At 51.3% G+C, this 17585-nt stretch overlaps 7 protein-coding genes across 7 annotated transcripts; 3 read left to right on the top strand and 4 right to left on the bottom strand.

The window, feature by feature from the left end:
* Positions 1 to 2080: 2080 nt before the first annotated feature.
* Positions 2081 to 3712, top strand: EDD37DRAFT_658435 (cytochrome P450; the record flags this gene model as incomplete). Its single annotated transcript, XM_062818975.1, has 3 exons — positions 2081 to 2461; positions 2521 to 2684; positions 2734 to 3712. The coding sequence occupies 3 exons, from the start codon at positions 2081 to 2083 to the stop codon at positions 3710 to 3712; spliced, it is 1524 nt and encodes a 507-aa protein (XP_062669018.1).
* A 135-nt stretch (positions 3713 to 3847) lies between these two features.
* EDD37DRAFT_459200 (cytochrome P450) lies at positions 3848 to 5803 on the bottom strand. The gene has a single exon (XM_062812940.1). The coding sequence runs from the start codon at positions 5416 to 5418 to the stop codon at positions 4006 to 4008; it is 1413 nt and encodes a 470-aa protein (XP_062669017.1). The 5' UTR covers positions 5419 to 5803; the 3' UTR covers positions 3848 to 4005.
* A 433-nt stretch (positions 5804 to 6236) lies between these two features.
* Positions 6237 to 7863, top strand: EDD37DRAFT_566357 (putative amino acid permease; the record flags this gene model as incomplete). The annotated part of the gene is made up of 3 exons (XM_062814095.1): positions 6237 to 6465; positions 6522 to 7039; positions 7093 to 7863. The coding sequence occupies 3 exons, from the start codon at positions 6237 to 6239 to the stop codon at positions 7861 to 7863; spliced, it is 1518 nt and encodes a 505-aa protein (XP_062669016.1).
* A 585-nt stretch (positions 7864 to 8448) lies between these two features.
* EDD37DRAFT_695523 (nitrate reductase) lies at positions 8449 to 9671 on the bottom strand (the record flags this gene model as incomplete). Its single annotated transcript, XM_062820109.1, has 1 exon — positions 8449 to 9671. Exon 1 carries the CDS (start codon positions 9625 to 9627, stop codon positions 8449 to 8451), a length of 1179 nt encoding a protein of 392 aa, XP_062669015.1. The 5' UTR covers positions 9628 to 9671.
* Positions 9672 to 9989: 318 nt separating this feature from the next.
* Positions 9990 to 11517, bottom strand: EDD37DRAFT_682610 (uncharacterized protein; the record flags this gene model as incomplete). Its single annotated transcript, XM_062819807.1, has 2 exons — positions 10246 to 11517; positions 9990 to 10191 (listed from the first exon to the last, which is right to left on the bottom strand). Exons 1-2 carry the CDS (start codon positions 11031 to 11033, stop codon positions 9990 to 9992), a joined length of 990 nt encoding a protein of 329 aa, XP_062669014.1. The 5' UTR covers positions 11034 to 11517.
* Positions 11518 to 11759: 242 nt separating this feature from the next.
* On the bottom strand, positions 11760 to 13670 carry EDD37DRAFT_695521 (uncharacterized protein; the record flags this gene model as incomplete). The annotated part of the gene is made up of 1 exon (XM_062820108.1): positions 11760 to 13670. One exon carries the CDS (start codon positions 13668 to 13670, stop codon positions 11760 to 11762), a length of 1911 nt encoding a protein of 636 aa, XP_062669013.1.
* Positions 13671 to 15503: 1833 nt separating this feature from the next.
* Positions 15504 to 16793, top strand: EDD37DRAFT_651307 (translation initiation factor eIF-3 subunit 2; the record flags this gene model as incomplete). The annotated part of the gene is made up of 6 exons (XM_062818338.1): positions 15504 to 15510; positions 15593 to 15706; positions 15755 to 15794; positions 15843 to 15938; positions 15986 to 16605; positions 16657 to 16793. The coding sequence occupies 6 exons, from the start codon at positions 15504 to 15506 to the stop codon at positions 16791 to 16793; spliced, it is 1014 nt and encodes a 337-aa protein (XP_062669012.1).
* Positions 16794 to 17585: the final 792 nt, after the last annotated feature.

Raw genomic sequence — 17585 nt, 5'->3', positions numbered from 1 at the left:
TAGGAAGGCTGCCAACTCTATCACTACAAATTTGAAACCTGCATTCAAGACACCAGTTGCTATGAAGCTGCAGAATCCCAGAAAAATTGGTACGATATATCCTCCGTCAGACGACTTCTCGCCGCGGGTATTTCTTATCGCAGAGTGGCAATGAGTCTGGAACGATATCTCGGAAAGCTGTCCGCCATATCCGAGAGAGGTGGGGGATGGGGATGGGAAGCTTGATCCTACTTTATCTCTATGGAACATGTTCTTGGCTTGTACGACACCCACAATTATACATCCTCAACGTCAGACTCGCCAACCTTGTTGTCAGTCGCTTGACTAAATTGATATACATATACGCCGGCTTTCCCATTGTCGCGGTCGGTTGAAGTATTTCTCTTCTCCACGATGTCGCACAGTCGCATTTATGAAACGATTCGACAATTGTGAACCCAGTCATCTCATGGAGACAGCGATAGAGCTTTAAAAGAGGACGCGTGTTTTCGCTGCTGAGAGCATGGCTAACTACGAAGCATCCGCGCTACATCATCCTATTTTGCAAGCCGACGACAGAACGTTGTCATTTCCCGAGTGGTACTTGCGACAAGCGTCAGTAGGTAGTGGGCTTGTTTCGTGGTGACAAGCTGGACACCAAGTAAAGGTGAGATTCTGACACGCAAGGTTCGTGAGTGAAGCATCGAGGAAATGAACCTGAGGATCACCATATTTACGCTCAGACCTCACTTCATGCCGCGAAGGCGTAATTTTGATCCCAAAGATTACGTGCCGTTTTGCAGGATAGCCATTGCTTGTATCATCGGCCGACGGCCAAGTGTATTCCGGATAGCCTCCCATAAGGTATTGTACCAGACTTTCTCAACCTGACAAGTTTCGATTGCCGGTGAGGCACTGCATCCCAACGACAGCCACCGGCCTTTCCACAGCGATGATGGCCAGCACAATTTATCTCTGAAGCCGTGCACATGTCGTTCATTCATGACAAGCTTGCGCATCAGGTCTAGGCTCGCGCCGGCTCTGATCAATTCCCCAGGTTGAGAGCGAACCTTCAAAAAGGAGAGGGCTTTACGTTGTCGGCAGGCTGGTGCGTGAATACGATACTGGCAAGAAGTCTTTGGATTATATCGATTTGGCACGCCTTGCCCTGGGGCAGATTGACTCAATAATAGTTGCACTTTGATCTCTCAGTTCGCGATTGATAAAGCGACACATCGTCATGCAGTTCGCCGATGAGGTCAAGAAAGTCTTAAGAGCACATCGCTTGGAATGACCAGGAAGTGCCTCCAAGTCAGGATGGCAACTACTACACCCAAGGGAAGCATCGGAACGTATTGAGTTCTGGGCAGCATTTCTGCAACATATATGCCTAGCCCTTCGTTGCACGTTTCGAACTCGACGTCGACCCAGGTCCTATTCTGGAATATGAGACACGCAACCTGGTGTTACAAGAGCTGTCACACTCGCCAATCGAGTATTGCAGCTCTGAGTATCGTGCACTTGATGCAAAGGTGCGATGGAACACGTGCTGAGAGGGGTATGCACGTCTGCAAGTGCTGAATTGCCCGCCCGTCTTCGCTCCTGTCAAAATAAACATTTGTCGATGACATAGATTCCGTTGCATGCGGCAACAATGGCTGCCCTTTGATCTCCTCTTGCCACCACTAGTACAATTGACTCAACCCTGGCGGGCGAGACCATCGATGATCAGCGGTATAGATACACAGATCCCCCGGACGCCGTAATGAGATAGTTCACCTGCATTGACGGGCGTGGCACATTGGGGAGTGGGCCTGGGGGATATCGACCGGGGCCAGGCTCGGATCAAGTTGGCCGGTCACCGTTGATAAAGCGCCATCGGATTTCAACGTTGGCCACATTGATAACGCCCGACGACCAACATTCCAGAACTGCCACGGACTACACCGGTGAGTTTGCTGCATGATGTTTCCGCCGCTTGATGAGTTTCTAGAATGATTCTTCATATGGCGCACGATGGGCTGTAAATATCAACCCTATGAGAGATAAGTACTGGTTTCAAGCTTGCACTTGCCTGAGCCGTATCTACAACTCAGCAAGAATGGCAGTATCAACATTCGTCACGGGGACGCGCCCTGTTCTAGTTGCAGTCCTCTCCGCGGTTGCATACCTAGCAGGCGCCGTGATATACCGACTCTTCTTTGCACCATTATCAAAAATTCCTGGCCCCAAACTCACATCAGTGACATCGCTATGGGTCATGTACCATGAATTCAAGGGCGACAGAACTGTTGAGATTGACAGACTTCATTCTCAGTATGGACCGGTGGTGCGAGTCTCGCCAACAGAAGTCTCATTCAACAACTACGACGGCTTAAGGGAGATCTATGGCATCAAGTCGACTTTCTCCAAGAGCTCTTTCTACGACCTGTTCGTATACTATGATGAGCGGAACACTTTCACGAGTCTTGACAAGCCAAATGTATGTTTTCTCCCATACGCATCGACCCTAGCTCAGTATACTCATGTTTGACTATTCAGCACTCGGCCAAGAAGAGGCTCGTCGCAGATCGGTATACCAAGAGCTACGTGATGCAGCCTTCCGTTGCCGACAAGGTCCGCGAGCATGCTGCGGCATTCATGAAGCAAGCGTCAGCTCAACCTGTCCTTGACATCTACACATGGCTACACTACTATGCCCTGGAGTAAGCTTGATCTTCCCAGCCAACAGCTACAAGTCTAATTTCTTCCCAGCGCTATCACAAACCATCTCTACGGCATCTACGGCACCCAGACCCTGTCCAACCCAGAGTACAGAGGGATCGTCTACGACCTCTCCGGCGTCAAGCACCGCACCCGTCTATACATGCTCCACTACTTCGGCTGGTACATGTGGCTCACCTCACAACTCAAACTGGCAGTGCGCAAGCTCAGCGGCCAAAGCACTCAATTCCACGTCCGCGGCAACCGCCTCAACGACTACGGTCAAGACAGCGTCTCATCCTTCCGTCGCGACCAGACCACCAAAGACACCATCTCCACATGCGCCAAACTCTTCAGCCAGATCCCCAACAACGAACCCGCCATCGCCGCCGAGTGTATGGACCACCTGGTCGCGGGCGTCGACACCACCGGCGACGCAATGTGCATACTGATGTGGCGCATCTCCACGCCCGAGTACAAACACGTCCAAGACACGCTCTTCGCCGAACTATCCAGTATCAAAGACCAATTCGACCCGACCACCAAAACCGCACCAATTGCCGCACTCGAGAAACTGCCATACCTCGACGCCGTGATCCACGAGGCCATGCGCTGGCGTCCGCCGGTCCCAATGACACTCTTCCGCATCGTACCTCCCTCCGGCGCCCTGATATCAGGCCAGGTCATCCCCGGCGGCACCACAGTCGGATGCCAAGCGTACAGTCTTCACCGAGTCGAAGAGGTCTTCCCTAACCCCGACCTCTTCGATCCCACACGGTGGTTGACCGAAGACGTGGCGCACCTGGCTGCCATGCGTAACCACTTCTGGCCCTTCAGCTCCGGTGGGCGTATGTGCCTGGGACACAACCTCGCTATGGTCGAAATGAAGTTGATCGTTGCCGCCGTGTACATGCACTACACGACGCGGGCGACGCCTGAGGTCACGGAGGAGAGTATGCGCATGGACGACCAGTTGACGAGTGGGGTGCCTTATGCGCTGAGCTGTCCATTGGAATTCGTCGCGCGATGATTACTCTGGATATTATAAATCAAGTGGCTTTCAGTCGTGCAAAAGTGTCATTATTCCTTAATCCATTTCCGATCCCCCTGCACCGTTGGTGAAATTCTACGAAGTGTGTGTAGGCAGTTTTGGTACTTTGTGTTCGAAAGACAGTCTCTTTTGACTGTGATAGATCATACGAATGGACTTGATCTCATATAGGTGGTTGGTCCGCATCGTTATTATTCATCGTAACTGGCCTCTTCGATAAAGCTACTATCTCATCTCCCCACTAGCTTCTGGCAGAGTCCCTCGTGGCTCTTTCAATCGGCCTTCGTAAAGACCACCGTGCAGGTATCATTCTTCGGCGTAATCATATAATAATCCTTGAAATCCATATCCTCTTTCGCCGGCAGCACAGCCGGCTTCTCGCTCTGAAACGTCTTATACAAATGACTCACAGCAACCTTGATTGTGACCATCGCAATGTTCTGACCGATACAACCTCTGGTTCCCTTGCCAAATGCCATCCAAGCGGTCTTAGCCTTAGCAGTGGGCTCGTCCCAGCGCTCGGGGATGAACTCCAGACATCGGTCAAAGTACTCTTCCTGTCTGTGCATGCTGTACGGCTGTGCGGAGATGACGGTCTGTGGGGGAATGAATGTGTCGAGCAGCGTGACTCCACCGTCGGGCACGATACGTGGCTCCGATGCCGGAATGGATGAGTACAATCTCAACGTCTCGAGAACGACACCGTGGAAGTATGGCAGTTTGTCAACGGCGGTAAAGTCATTGAGATCGACGGTCATGAGCTCCTCATGCAGTTTCTTCTGTTGCACGGGGTTTTTGGACAGGTGGTCGATCAGGAATGTGAGTGTCGTGCCGGTCGTCTCGTGTCCGGCGCCCATGTGGTCCATGACTTCTGCTGAGATCTCCTCGCGCGACAAGCCCGTGTGGTTGAGCTTGGTCAGGAGATGCGCTTTCTCCTGGTCACAGTTGTCCATCCACTTGTGCGTCATATTGTTGATGATTTCTTCTCCTTTCGTTGCGCCTGCCCATCCTGGGATCAGATTGGCAATGCCAGTCGAGTGTAGCATCTTGGTGAGGTTAGGCAGCTCAGCCCACCAGTGGAAGGTTTCTCTGCGCGAGTGCCAGGCATCAAACACTTCGGTATCCTGGCCCTGCAGCAGGTGGCTTCCATTTTGGTTGCCGAAGAAGAAGCCTGAGATGACGTCTTGCGCCAGATAGTTGAATAAAAAGAACACATCTTTTGGCTCGCCAGGGACGATGTTGTTGACCATTTGTCGAACGCGGTCGTAGATGACGGTCAAGTTCTCGGGTTTCAGCATATACTGCTTGGTGTACTCGCCACCAAGATGCTTTCTCCTACCACTGTGATGCGAACGGTCGGGCGTGCTGAACATGTTCTTCGCCCCGTATGCCTCGAAAGCGTTGTAGAAATGCGTCTTCTCATAGTTGTAGATAGGACCGACTGACGGTGGATGGTTGAGAGAGACCTCGTCGGGAGCCAATCGCACCAGAGGACCATATTTTTGATGTAGGTCGTGAATATAACGGGTTCTGTTCAAGGTGATAGTCTGGTAGAGGAGAGGGATTTTGCTATATCTTGTGATGAAAGGACCAGGAACATTTTTCAGGGCCAGTGACTTGTAGTAGACGGCAGCGATAAGTGCCACAGCACCCACCACGGGGAGCAAGAAGAGGTAGGAAATCATGACGCTTTACATGAAGCAATGGTCTCTCGTAACAGGACAAGCATATCGACTTACCATGTGGGAAGAAGTCGCCCCTCCTATATCTCCAGCTGGAGGAGTACAAGCACTGAGTGCGCCCGTGAACCGGTGCGCTAAGTTACCCACTGCCCGTCAGGCTGCCGTGCCGAACACATTTCCTTGATAGATTGTGGGGACTCTTTCGGGCGGCGGATAACGTAAATCAATATGTTCTTGACTAGATTGGGCGGACCGAAGATATGATGGATGCGGTCGTCGTGGTGAGCAACCCAATGAATCTGGGGCGCGCATGGCGAGCCTTGCAGCAACACCGTGAAACCGGTGGTGACGAGGCTTATCGAGACTCATTATAAGCCTCCCTAGCCTGAGGACCACCGCCGAGATAAGGGCCAGATAAGGCAGGGACTGAGTAATCCCCTCACTGAGATAAGCCGCGCATAGCCATCTCCGAATATCGAAGTCTGTGCTAAAGTTAAGCTTGACCAATTTGCCCGTGTCGTCGGCGGATAACAACCGAGTTCTGGTCCCTGAGGACAAGAGCCTCACAAAGGGGGATCCATGATTGGCTAGCGCACGTCTTTGCGGCCTTCAATGTATTCCAAACACAGCAGTAGACCTCATCCATGTAGGAGCATATAGAAGGCGTCAAAATCAAATGGCCCTTGCTGAGAAAAATGGTCTTACACTTCCCCTTCTCACTTTCTTCGATTCTTCCTGTGAAATAGGCCGTTTCTGCTTCATTCCGATTCAAGATGAGCGACTCACAATTATCTGCCAAAGAGCATTCGGTGCAGCCAGCGATGGCCCAAGATGGTCTACTGTCCGCTGACGAACTCGAACTCCGAGCGCAGGGCCACAAAGGAGAGCTTCCGCGACAGTTCTCTACTCTTTCGACCCTTGCCATCGCCTTCCTCTTGACGAGCGCATGGATTGGATACTCAGCGACTTTCCCGTACCCTTTGTGGGCTGGCAGTGGGCCATACGTGTTTTGGGGCCTAATCGTCGCCACGGTCGCTTGCTCCATCATCAGTAAGATCAGGATTGCGTGCCCGATTCTCTGGATGTGAGCTGACGATTGCCTATAGCTGCAGGACTGGCGGAGCTGAGTTCGGCGTATCCCTCGACTGGAGGACAATACCATTTCGCATTTATGGTCTCATGCGAGAAGACTCGGGCGAGCGTTGCCTTCGTGATGGGATGGCTCTCAGTCATCGCGTATTGTCTCTTCACCGCCAGCGCCACGATCGTGTGTGCTCAGATCACGGCCGCCATCGCCGGTTTCTGGCATGAAGACTATGTCGCGACTCAATGGCAGGTCTACCTGATGTACGTCTTGTACCAGGCACTCGCAACAGCCGTCGTCGTGCTCCTTCCCAAGCAGCTACCCAAAACGGAGATCATGTTCTTCTTCATCAGTGTTTCTGGCTGTATCGTATTCTTTATCACTGTCCTCGCCGCCAGCCCAACGAAACAGCCCGCCAAGGTCGTGTTTACCGAAGTTGTCAACGTTACTGGGTGGGGTGACGGGGTTTCTTTCATTCTGGCAGTGGGAACGTGCATGTACGCATACATTGCCACTGATGGTGCATCACACATCGCCGAGGTGAGTTTGAAGATGACTGTATGAATAATCGCGCTCCAAGCTTACCAGACCAGGAACTCCCAAACCCTGGCAAAGGTGTCCCGAGAACGATGATGCTCAGTCTTACCATATCAGCCATCAGCGTCATTCCCTGGACATTGGCATTCATGTTCTCAACCAACGATCTCGACGCTGTTGCCTCTGCACAGCTTCCCATTCTCGAGGTCTACTACCAAGCGATGGACAACCGGTCGGGTGCCACATTCTTCGCTGTGTGGCTCCTTGTCATCTACTTCGGCTCCGTCGTCAGTGTCGTGGCGGCCACCGGGCGTCTGACTTGGGCTTTTGCGCGTGATAACGGCCTCCCTTGCTCACCTACCTTGGCGAAGATCCACCCCAAGCTCCAAATGCCTGTCAATGCCACAATCGCGTCGAGTATAGCTGTCGGCATTTACGGTGTGATCTACGTGGGATCCACGAATGCCTTTAACAGCTTCATCTCGATGTCGATCCTCTCCCTCAACGTCACTTATGCGATCCCGCAAGGCATTGTCCTCTGGCGTGGGCGAGACAAAGTTCTCCCATCAACACGACAATTTAATCTGGGAAAGATTATCGGTCCCTTCTGCAACATCTTCTGCGTGCTTTGGGTCTCCTTGTACACAGTATTGTTCTGTCTCCCAACGTTCTTGCCAGCTGAGGCCTCTGATATGAACTATGTTTCGGTTGTTGTGGCAGGTTGTGCCTTGATCATTGTGGTCATGTGGTTCACTGGAAAGAGGAAGACGTTTACAGGACCGGTAAGTTTTTGTCTTTCGCCTCTGGATCGTGAGAAGTGGTACTGATAGTCCTTGATGCAGCTGATCAACATGGAACTCCTCGAAGCAGCTGAAGGTCGGCACGTGGACGCAGAGACACAAGCGACATACATCCAAGCTTCCGAGAAGGCGGTCGAGCGTCGGTGATGGGGAACTCAAACAATGCCAGGATTGTAATCATTCATGTAAAATGAACATACAATGGAGTATGTTTATGTAGAAAATCCAAGAGAGCGTTTCATGATCGGGTTACTATCCGCACTTTCCAAAGGCACTGATTTTGTTCGTGGCAGTTCAGGCAAGTGGTGATTCGGATGCTTGTACCGAAGGAAAACCTACTTGAATTCGACCTCGAGCAAGGGTGGGCTCCGCTGTGCGAGTTTCTTGGTGTGCCGATACCAAAGGACAAGGCGTTCCCGAAGATCATGGACAGGGCCCAGTTTTATGAGACGCAAGAGATTGTCAGGATGTATGAGAGAATCCTGATGGCTATGCAGACAGCAAAAATCCTGGGAGGCTTGGTGGTAATGGGACTGGTTTCCTGGTATGTCCGCACAAGGTATCTCGATCGAGTGTAGACGCATGTTCCAATTCACTGGTAGCCCGGCGGCATCATATTTTCCATACCTTAACATTGTGCGGATGCCTCGAAAGCGCGTGAGCCACGAGCTTACTGACTGAACCCTGCTCTTCCCTGCCATTCCTCCATTCCTTCGGTCCTGCCAGATAAGTAATGAAACCTGGTGGTCCGGAGATGAGGATCTGTCGCTGGTCTTGTAGGCCGGCAGGTCTAGTACTAAAGACTTTGTCGTCGAATCTGGCCAGAGCACGAAATACCGCGTCTTCGTCGATCCATGTATCCTCTGTATTGACGTAGTATTCGACCGTGACTTGACCGGGGTACTTTTTCTTGAGAGCTTCTAATTCCTTCGTGATTACACCCTTCTCCTGTGTTGGCGGAGGGGCTTGTTTTGGCCTAGATTTGGTACTCGAGAACAGCCCAGACCATGTCGGTTTTGGCGGCAAGACTGTATCGGGCGGTGAATCACTGACACCACCCAGACAGTCCTCTCGCGTCCTACTCGCCCATAAGATGTGCAATCTTTTGTCTTTCTTGGACACACCGGCCTCATTGCCCTCGAACAACGCATGTGCGACTTGCAGAGCAGGCGCAATCCCCGTTCCGCCAGCAAAGAAGACGATTTGTCGGACATCCGGAGTCAATTCGTACTCTAGATATGGTCCCCGCATGGCAATTTCAGCCCCGGGAGAGAGCTTGTGGAGATAACTCGAGACCTCACCATGAGGATCCCTACGGATCAGAAAGCGCAATTCGCCCTTCTCTTGACCTATACTCTCGTCACCAGGCGGTAGAGGCGTGTAGGCTCGGACGATCTGCAATTGGGGTTGCTTGAACTGGACATTCCATATTCCTTTTTCCCACGCATCTTTGTACAATTCGAGGTCACGAGCCTTGCTCTTAGGTTCGAGGTGGAAAATGCTGGCCGTGGAAGAGACAGGTTTCTTGGCAACTAGCGAATATGCGGTGAATGGGTCGCGCTGGCTGTATGCATCATAAGCCCACCATCCTATGGCAAGACATAGACCGATGGACAGTCCGGAGAGGAAGTTACGAGATGTAGGCTTCGAACGCAACGACTCTCGTGCATTGGGTGATGCATGACCCTGCTCTGTCGTAGAAGAGTAGGCACGAGCGGTCACTTTCAAGGAGGATGAATGTAGACCATGCTTCAGGCTGCGCGGTGCTCGGACCGGGCACCTTGCGAACATGAAGGTCTCTGTCTGAAGGCCTGCCACAAAGTAGGTCGGCGTTGTGGAAATAAATTTCCTGGGGATGGTGCGAAGAGTTGGAGTAAACCGCGCCATAAAATGTACGGCGGCGCAGTTCGACCGCTGTGCGCGCATACCTTTTGGAAAATGCACAGAATCAATTACCAGTACAACCAGCAATCAACCCGCTTTTCGACCACCACGTAAGTAATACTCATTTTGATGTGCATGCAAACCGCCAGCATGTACGATTCTATGGGTACTGACAATCCACATTTCATCTGTGAGCTTGTCTCTGAAGGCCTCAAGCATCCATCCCTATCCAGCTTGCAGCCATATGTCAGCATCGCCCCATTCCATACTCAATCCCCAGATTCTGGTTGTGCCTGTATTGCTCTGACTCCCAGTCGTTTCTCGTCATCTGACGGATCAACCGACGGACCAAACGTTCTTCCACATTTCCACGACCAGTACTTCGACTGGGCATACCACACATAGCTATCAGCATTCTGGATCGTCTCAGCAGCCTTCACTTGCCTGAGACGCATGGTATTGTACGGACCACTATGAGTGCACACGTCAGGGTCAACTCAATTCCGTCGCAGGAAAAAGACTTACTATCCATCCCCTGGATTAGGCCCAGCAAAATCAGCAATCTGTGGAAATCCATCTTCGTTCTCATCTATGAGGTCTTCATAGTTCGGTATGTCTTCCAGCAAATATGTCCAGTGCATGAGTTCATGCAAGAGTACGCCCCCAGGTGTCTGCATCCAGTCGGTATCATGATCACCGAGGCCATCACATGTATATCCCAGAAGGGGATCGCCATCTGCATCCCTATGATCCGCTGATGGGTCCTCGATTTCTACCAGCGTTGGGAATCCAAAGGTTGGGTCGCAGAGTGAGACGAGGGCAACGGGTCCAAGTGCTCCGGGGTCGATGTACGAAAAGGCGAAGATTTGTCCTCCATCGACCTGCTTTCCACAAACTTGCTTGCTCGCCGGCAGCGAAGGATTGTTACCGAGCGCAAGCTCCAAGCTGCTGAACTTCGGCTGCAAGTTTTCGGCAACGGCGGCACTCGACAGAATCTCGACGACTGTGTTCCCATCGATTTCCGAGTTCAGAGGGATGTTGGCAATCGTCTGGAATACTTGCTTGACGAAAACGGCATCGATGGCGCAAAAGAACCGTAGGTAAACTCCTTCACAGGGGTCAAGCAGTGAGCCCGCAACCCTGGCAAGTGTGATCGCATCTTTGAACGACTGCTGAAGGGCCTGCTGTGGTTCTTGTACTTTTGTTCCCTCAGCTATGATAAATTCTGGGAGCACGGCCTGACAAGGCGTGATGATCAGCAAAAGGACAATGACCAGGCTCCGAAGAGCGATGGTCGAGAGATAGTCCATCATCTCACGCGTCGAGGAGCATGATGCTCACGTCCGAGGATTCGATTTCAGATTGATCATTAAGAACACGGTGAAGTCAACACAGTAAGTCCATCTCTCACTTCAGCGTCACCTTCACATTCGGTGAGTACGGTGAAAGACAGTAGCGATGCGAATGAAGGCATCCTCGATCACACACTCACTCTTACCTCTGTTTCACTGGGAGCTCGTTCAGGTGCAAGCTGCTACATCACATCGTCTTCCCCAAGATACTCGGTGGTTCCACTAAGAAAGAGACTGGCGATGTGAACAAAGACATCCTCGTTCGCATCACCAATTCACCATTCCAGTTCAGGTTTGAAAAGGGACTTTGTCTCAGCTCAAATAGTTTTATCACACCTTTCCTTCGAGACACTCCAGATATTCAAGGTGCAAGATACTATTGATATCGACGAAGCTACACTCACTCATAAACTTGTTCAGATCTACGTTTGGGAAGGAGGCTGCCTTGAGTCAAAGGTACTTCTTGATACGTTATCAGTGAGATGATCCATCATTCCAACGACCAAAAAAAAAACGAAGTGAACGACGGCATCCTTGGTTACAAGTTCATTCTTGTCTACGTTTAACTGGGTGATCAATTTATTGTGAAAAGGCTTTGTTGACATTGTTGTCATTGAAGTACTCTATCTTTCTATCGCCTTGCTCATGCTTGTTCCCAGTCTGGTCGCCACCGCCTCAAATATCAATTTAAGGCCCATACATGTCTGAAGTTTCCTCACTCTCAACCACTGATGAAAGCTCGTTGTGCACCACAGACGACTCCCGCTCAAACTCCTCCAATCTGGATCTCAAAAACAGGATTTCTGCTTCTTGTTCCTGTGCTTGCCGAGTGCGGCGTAGGAGTTCACCCTCGAGAACGGTGACTTTCCAGGTGGACACGTTGTTATTGTGCATCAGAGCACGGTTTTCGCGGTATAGACTGTCGTACTGCTCTGCAGCAGCGTACACGGCGTCCAGGCGAGGATCACCACCAAAGTGCAGGTCGAATGGGTCACGGCGGTTTTGCGGCTGCGAGTCCCATTCGCCACGATATTCGTCTGTGAGCAGGACTTGACCAGGAGTGATGTAGACTGGACCGTATGGGGCAAGGGGATCGTATTGTACTGCGGCAGGAGTGCGAGCACCGAGAGGCTGACCGTGTGCATGCTGTTCAGGGGTCTGGACGTATTCTTGATGGGAAACACTGTCCTGTGGGCGGAGTTTCGATTGCTGCGAGTCGATACTGACAAAGGGCTGGTGTTCGGTATTGACGTGCTCATCCGAAGAGCCTTCGGACCACGCACGAGATGACGTGTCCATACAATGGCGAGTATCATCAGCTGGAGCTGCTGGTTCACCACTTGAAGTGCCTTGAGCAGGGGCTTCTGCAGATACTTCACCATGCTGAATTACCCAACCATTCGAGGCCATGCGGACGAGGCGTTTGCTGCCAGTGCTTGACATCTCGTCTGAGTCAAAGTCCGACCAGCGTCGAGCGTCGTGGCTGGAGGAAACAGGCCGCGGGGCAGGAGGGGCTACGGCGCTTCGCGAGTTGGTAATCTGGTTGACTTGAACCTCCTGAGGAGCTGACACTGCTTGTGTAAGTGGTGCTTGCTGAGGAATAGACGGTTGCTCCATGACAGGGCCGAGAGCTCGCCAGTGTGGAGGAGACATGACGAATGGATCTTCAAAGCGCCAGCATCCTTTGACGAATTCCCGAGCACGCTTTCGTGGCAACGGAGCACCCCAGAATGGAGAGCCGCATGGAGTATCTGCACTTGAGCCGCCAGATGGGAGGTGCCGAGGTGAAAGAGCCGATGGAGTTGACTTTGCAGTCTCCTCATGAACCTGTGGCGACGTCTGTGTGCCTTGATCGTGTGTCGTCGGATACGTCTGTGTGCCGATATCGTGAGTAAGAGCCTGTGAACCGGCCTGTTCATTGCAACGTGCTGGTTTGAGGTAGTACTCTTGAGCTGGTCTGAAAGCATATCTAGCAGGGAAAGATGCGCGGTTCCTTGCTTGGGCCATCCGCATTCTCCACATTCGGTTGACGTCGCGGCGGGCGAGTCTGAGAGACCGAGGAGACATAGCCGGATTCGGTAGTGGAAGACTGGAAGAGATCAGTGGAGAAAGAGCACTTGGAGTTGCAGTAGTAGAGGAGCCAATGATGACAACACGTCTTGTGGTTGCAGCAGCTGAAGAGGAGCCGGTACCTCCAACATGTTGTGAAGTTGTAGCTAGAGGAGAAGAGCTCGAACCAGCAGGAGCGGATGAGCCACCGATTGTGATGCGGCGAGTTGTGCGACGAAGAACTGGATGATCCATGGTTGAGACATTGGTCGACATGTCGGCAATGCTGGATCCCACAGTATAGTTTACGATCGGGTTTCTTAACACTGGACCACCAGGATAAGGCGTTGGCGGACGAATTGGCGAACTCATTGGAGAGATAGTATCCGCATAATCTACAGAGGCATCTGTGCCGACTGTAAACCGTGGTGCAGACGCTCCTGGTAGTCGAAGCTTTTCTCGGACATAAGCCTTGGTCGTCTGAGCAACTTTGAGTAGTTTAGTCAGACTTGCCTTTGAACGGCGGATGAGGTTGATCGGGTTAGGCATTTTGAAGGAGATCAATTGCTTACCTGCAGCAATAGACCTCCTGATTCAAGAAGCAATGGCTCTGTTCGTTGTTGTGTTGTATGGTTTGTGGTTAGTTGTTGTGAGTGTTGAAACAAACCTTTTTCGGGCGATTGAGAGACAATACCAGCTTGGGTATTGAACTGATTGTTTGATGATGAGAGCGAATAGGGAAATAGAAGAACCGGAGGGTATATTTGAAAGGCTGATGGCAGCGCGAGAAGAACGCAGCGTCTGCCGCGCGAGAGGGCAGCCAATGCGGTCGTGAGTCGTCACGGCCATTGTGCGCGAGGAGACATTGTCAACACAGTTCCTGAGGCAGTCGTCAGCTATACTACGACTCTAAGCCCTTTGTTCCCCGACGTCTAGTCCAAAGTAAGTATATACGATATACTGGCTTGAAAGATTAGGGAGGCTGTGACCGCTGGAGGGAGCCAGGACAGGGGCGAACGAGCGAATATAAACATTGCACAAGCTCATTTCCATGACCATGGCGGTGGAGTCTGATGTATCATCGATTAAACTCGGTTCATCAGGGCGGGCAGAGGATTCTTTGTTATGCGGTCGGGTAGTTGAGTAGCTCGACATACTTCCAGCCAACAATGACGGCAATAGGTCTTTGTCCAAAGAGAGACGTCCTCGTTCCTGAGACAAAGCCAACTTCGTTCTGAATGACCTGTCACAGTGCCACTTCAAGGGGACAAAGAAAGAGACACTGAAGGCAGGGCCTGTCGGGCAATCAACTGTCTCAAATTTCGGGCTACCTGACTGAAAAGCACGTGCAAGGCTGTGAGAAAGTCAGGGGCTTCAGCACTCACAAAGAGTAATTTCATGGATCTTCAACATGTTACCCAACCACACCTCCACGTAGCACCTCCATACAAAGCCTGACTACCACCTATAAGCCGACAAGATTCACTTCTGGGACATCAAATCCATTTGGTTTGAGCCAAATTTCAGACTGGTAGACACGACGGCAAAGACCATGTCATTATCCTGACAGCTGAAGATGCTGGGTCGCTGCACACAAGCGACCACGGTATCCTGCGTCCAAATAGACCGTATGGAAAGGGTAGAACTTGGTTCTTGATTGTACAGCCCCAGACGTTGGAAGGTTTGCAACCTGTAAGGCTGGTTGATCGTGAAGCTTCTGATCACAGCAACACGCTCGCGTGGTGGTCATGACAGCATTGACCAGGTTCGTCTCAACCACCTGACACTTTAAAATGAATGCCCAAGCCTCAGACTCTGCTCCAGTAGTCTAGCATAAAATCAGATCAAGTGTGAGAAGCAATGCCAGATTGCTGGTCGTTGATGTTTCACGGGGCACAGCCACACCGGCAGAGTTGCCCTCTTTGGTATTGCACCGCCACACCAATGCTTTTGCGACTGCGCCACAGTTTCTAGATATCTCAAAGGAGGTTCTCAAAGTGACGGGAATCAAAAGAACAATTCACAGCATCAGATGACAACTCCTCATACAATTTCTACCACAGCTTTTACTTCTTCGATCGAGACCTTAGACCTCCCTCTTCATCACTTTCTTGTGTGTTCTCGCTTCCAACTATTGCTTCACTTTCGGCCTGTCACATAATTCTGCAGTCCTTCAGCCTTTGCAATCACAGAAAGAATCCTTCTTACATCCTCTCTTGGATTGTACTCAGTTTGTTCCGAGACTACCAGCGACTGCCTGCCACATCAGGAGTTCCATTGTTCTGTCCTGGTTTTGAGAACTCGTAGCCACCGGACTACGACTTCACCCCACACTCAAATCTTTACATACGCTTGAAGCGAGATTCTTTGATAGATTTTATCATGTCCGGTAAGATCATAAGCCCCAAAATTTGCGTCGCCGCGTCTGCTGGTGTTCGCTTCTGCGTCTCAGGATTCTGACTGTTCAACAGAGACTCCGCGGATCGTCCCCCTAACATGCCATGGCCATTCACGACCAATCACTCATCTGAGCTTCTCATCCGTCGTAGACGATGACCAGTATTACCTAATCTCGGCTTCCAAAGGTATTCTCACCTCGGTTCGCAGGTTAGGACTCCCCTGACAGTGTCTAGACAACAACCCCATGTTGAGAGATGGCATCACTGGAGATTGGTACGTTTTTAAATGCCATTTGCGAGACTCTTGACTGAGTCTTCCCAGGATAGGAACCTTTATCGGACACAAAGGCGCTGTCTGGTCGTCGAGATTGTCCTCTGACGCTAAGATCGCAGCCACGGGATCTGCCGACTTCACAGCGTACGAACATTTCTTTCACACCTGATCATATGCTCACTGGTACTCAGGAGAATCTGGGATCCACAAACTGGAGAATGCCTACATATCCTTGAACATAAACATATCGTCCGTGCCGTCGCCTTTCCAGTGCAAGACAATCCACAGTGTGTGGCCACCGGAGGTCAGGACAAGCGACTGAAGATTTTCGACCTCACCAGAGGTGGAAGTGCTGCGCCCCAGGCACAAAGCACCTCATCTCCGACCACCCCAAGCGCCACGGGCGAAGGACTCGAGATCGGTGCCGACGTACATGGAGGCACCATCAAATCAATCGTATGGAACGTCGACTACAATATTCTCACAACGGCATGCGAAGACAAAACCATCCGGTGGTGGGACTTGAGGAGCCAGCGCATGATTACAAGTGTCAAGACGGAGCGTGACATTGGGTCTTGTGAACTCTCAACCAATAAATCTGGGGATACCGATCCAGGCATCATCAGTGTCGCTGCCGGGCACTCTTGTCTCTTTTTCGCCGCCGGTCGGCCTGGGCAATTGATCAAACAGATCAACTTCGACCATGATATCGCGAGTGCGGCAGTCAATACCTCCAGTGGCCGCTTCGTCACTGGTGGTGGCAAAGATACTTGGGTCCGTGTCTGGGACTTTGAACAAGAAAAGGAGCTGGGTAAGACGAGCCTGAGCCTTCGTTACCGAGTACATACTAATCACATCACAGAGGTACTCAAAGGTCATCACGGTCCCATCTGGACAGCAGCATTCTCTCCTGACGGCAAGCTCTATGCGACTGGCAGTGAAGATGGCACGATCAAATTGTGGAAGGCTTGCAAAGAGCCGTATGGCCTTTGGCGCTGAGCTACATCGACTTCATGTTTTCAACAAGACACAGCACGATTGTCTCGCCGAAATGGTTCGATCAGTCAAAAACTGCAAATGATGCGCTAGAGTTGATCTGCGAGCAAAATCATCAGATGGGACTTTACTTTCCATTGTCTCATCAACATCCACGTCAAAGGTGTTTTGACGTCCGTGTCTCACCCACAATTGTTGGACGATGAAGCGGCGACGTAATCAAGTCGTTCACACAAACGCAGAAGAGTGAACCGGCCATCCCCGAACGCCACAGAACCAAGGGACCACTGGGGCTGATTATCATTGGTGAAGCCTTCTGGTGCCTGGATCTTAGACCCTATGCACAGCTCGAATTGGGGCAGGGGTTTTGGCAAGCTTGGGGCAGCGGAAGCAGGAGCTTTGAAGAACGATCGAAAGGACGCCCACCGGCAGTCCTCCAATGAGTGCGCCTAAGGTTCGAGGCTTTCAATGCTCGACAAAATCAGGAACACAATTCTTTGTCAATTGGCTGCTGCAGTGGTGCTAAGAACATTTCCAATGCAACAAGCAAGCTACAGACGCCGGATCTGCGTAACCTGATCTCACTTTCGGTGCTCGTAGAGGTGTCGCTCCCATTGGTGGCTGCTCATCTTCACACCGCCAGTTGGACAAGTCTTTTAGGCATGAGCGATCCTGTCAAGAGATAGGCCAGATATGGCGTTGCGCAATAGCTAGCCTTACCTAAGATGGACACTTAGGTGACTTTAACGCAGGTAACTGCAGCTGAACCCCAACCCACCAATATTTTCCATATCA

This window comes from Exophiala viscosa (genome assembly GCF_022695815.1).
Source record: "Exophiala viscosa unplaced genomic scaffold EDD37scaffold_7, whole genome shotgun sequence".
NCBI lineage: Eukaryota > Fungi > Ascomycota > Eurotiomycetes > Chaetothyriales > Herpotrichiellaceae > Exophiala > Exophiala viscosa.
This window is presented reverse-complemented; position numbering and strand designations above follow the sequence as displayed.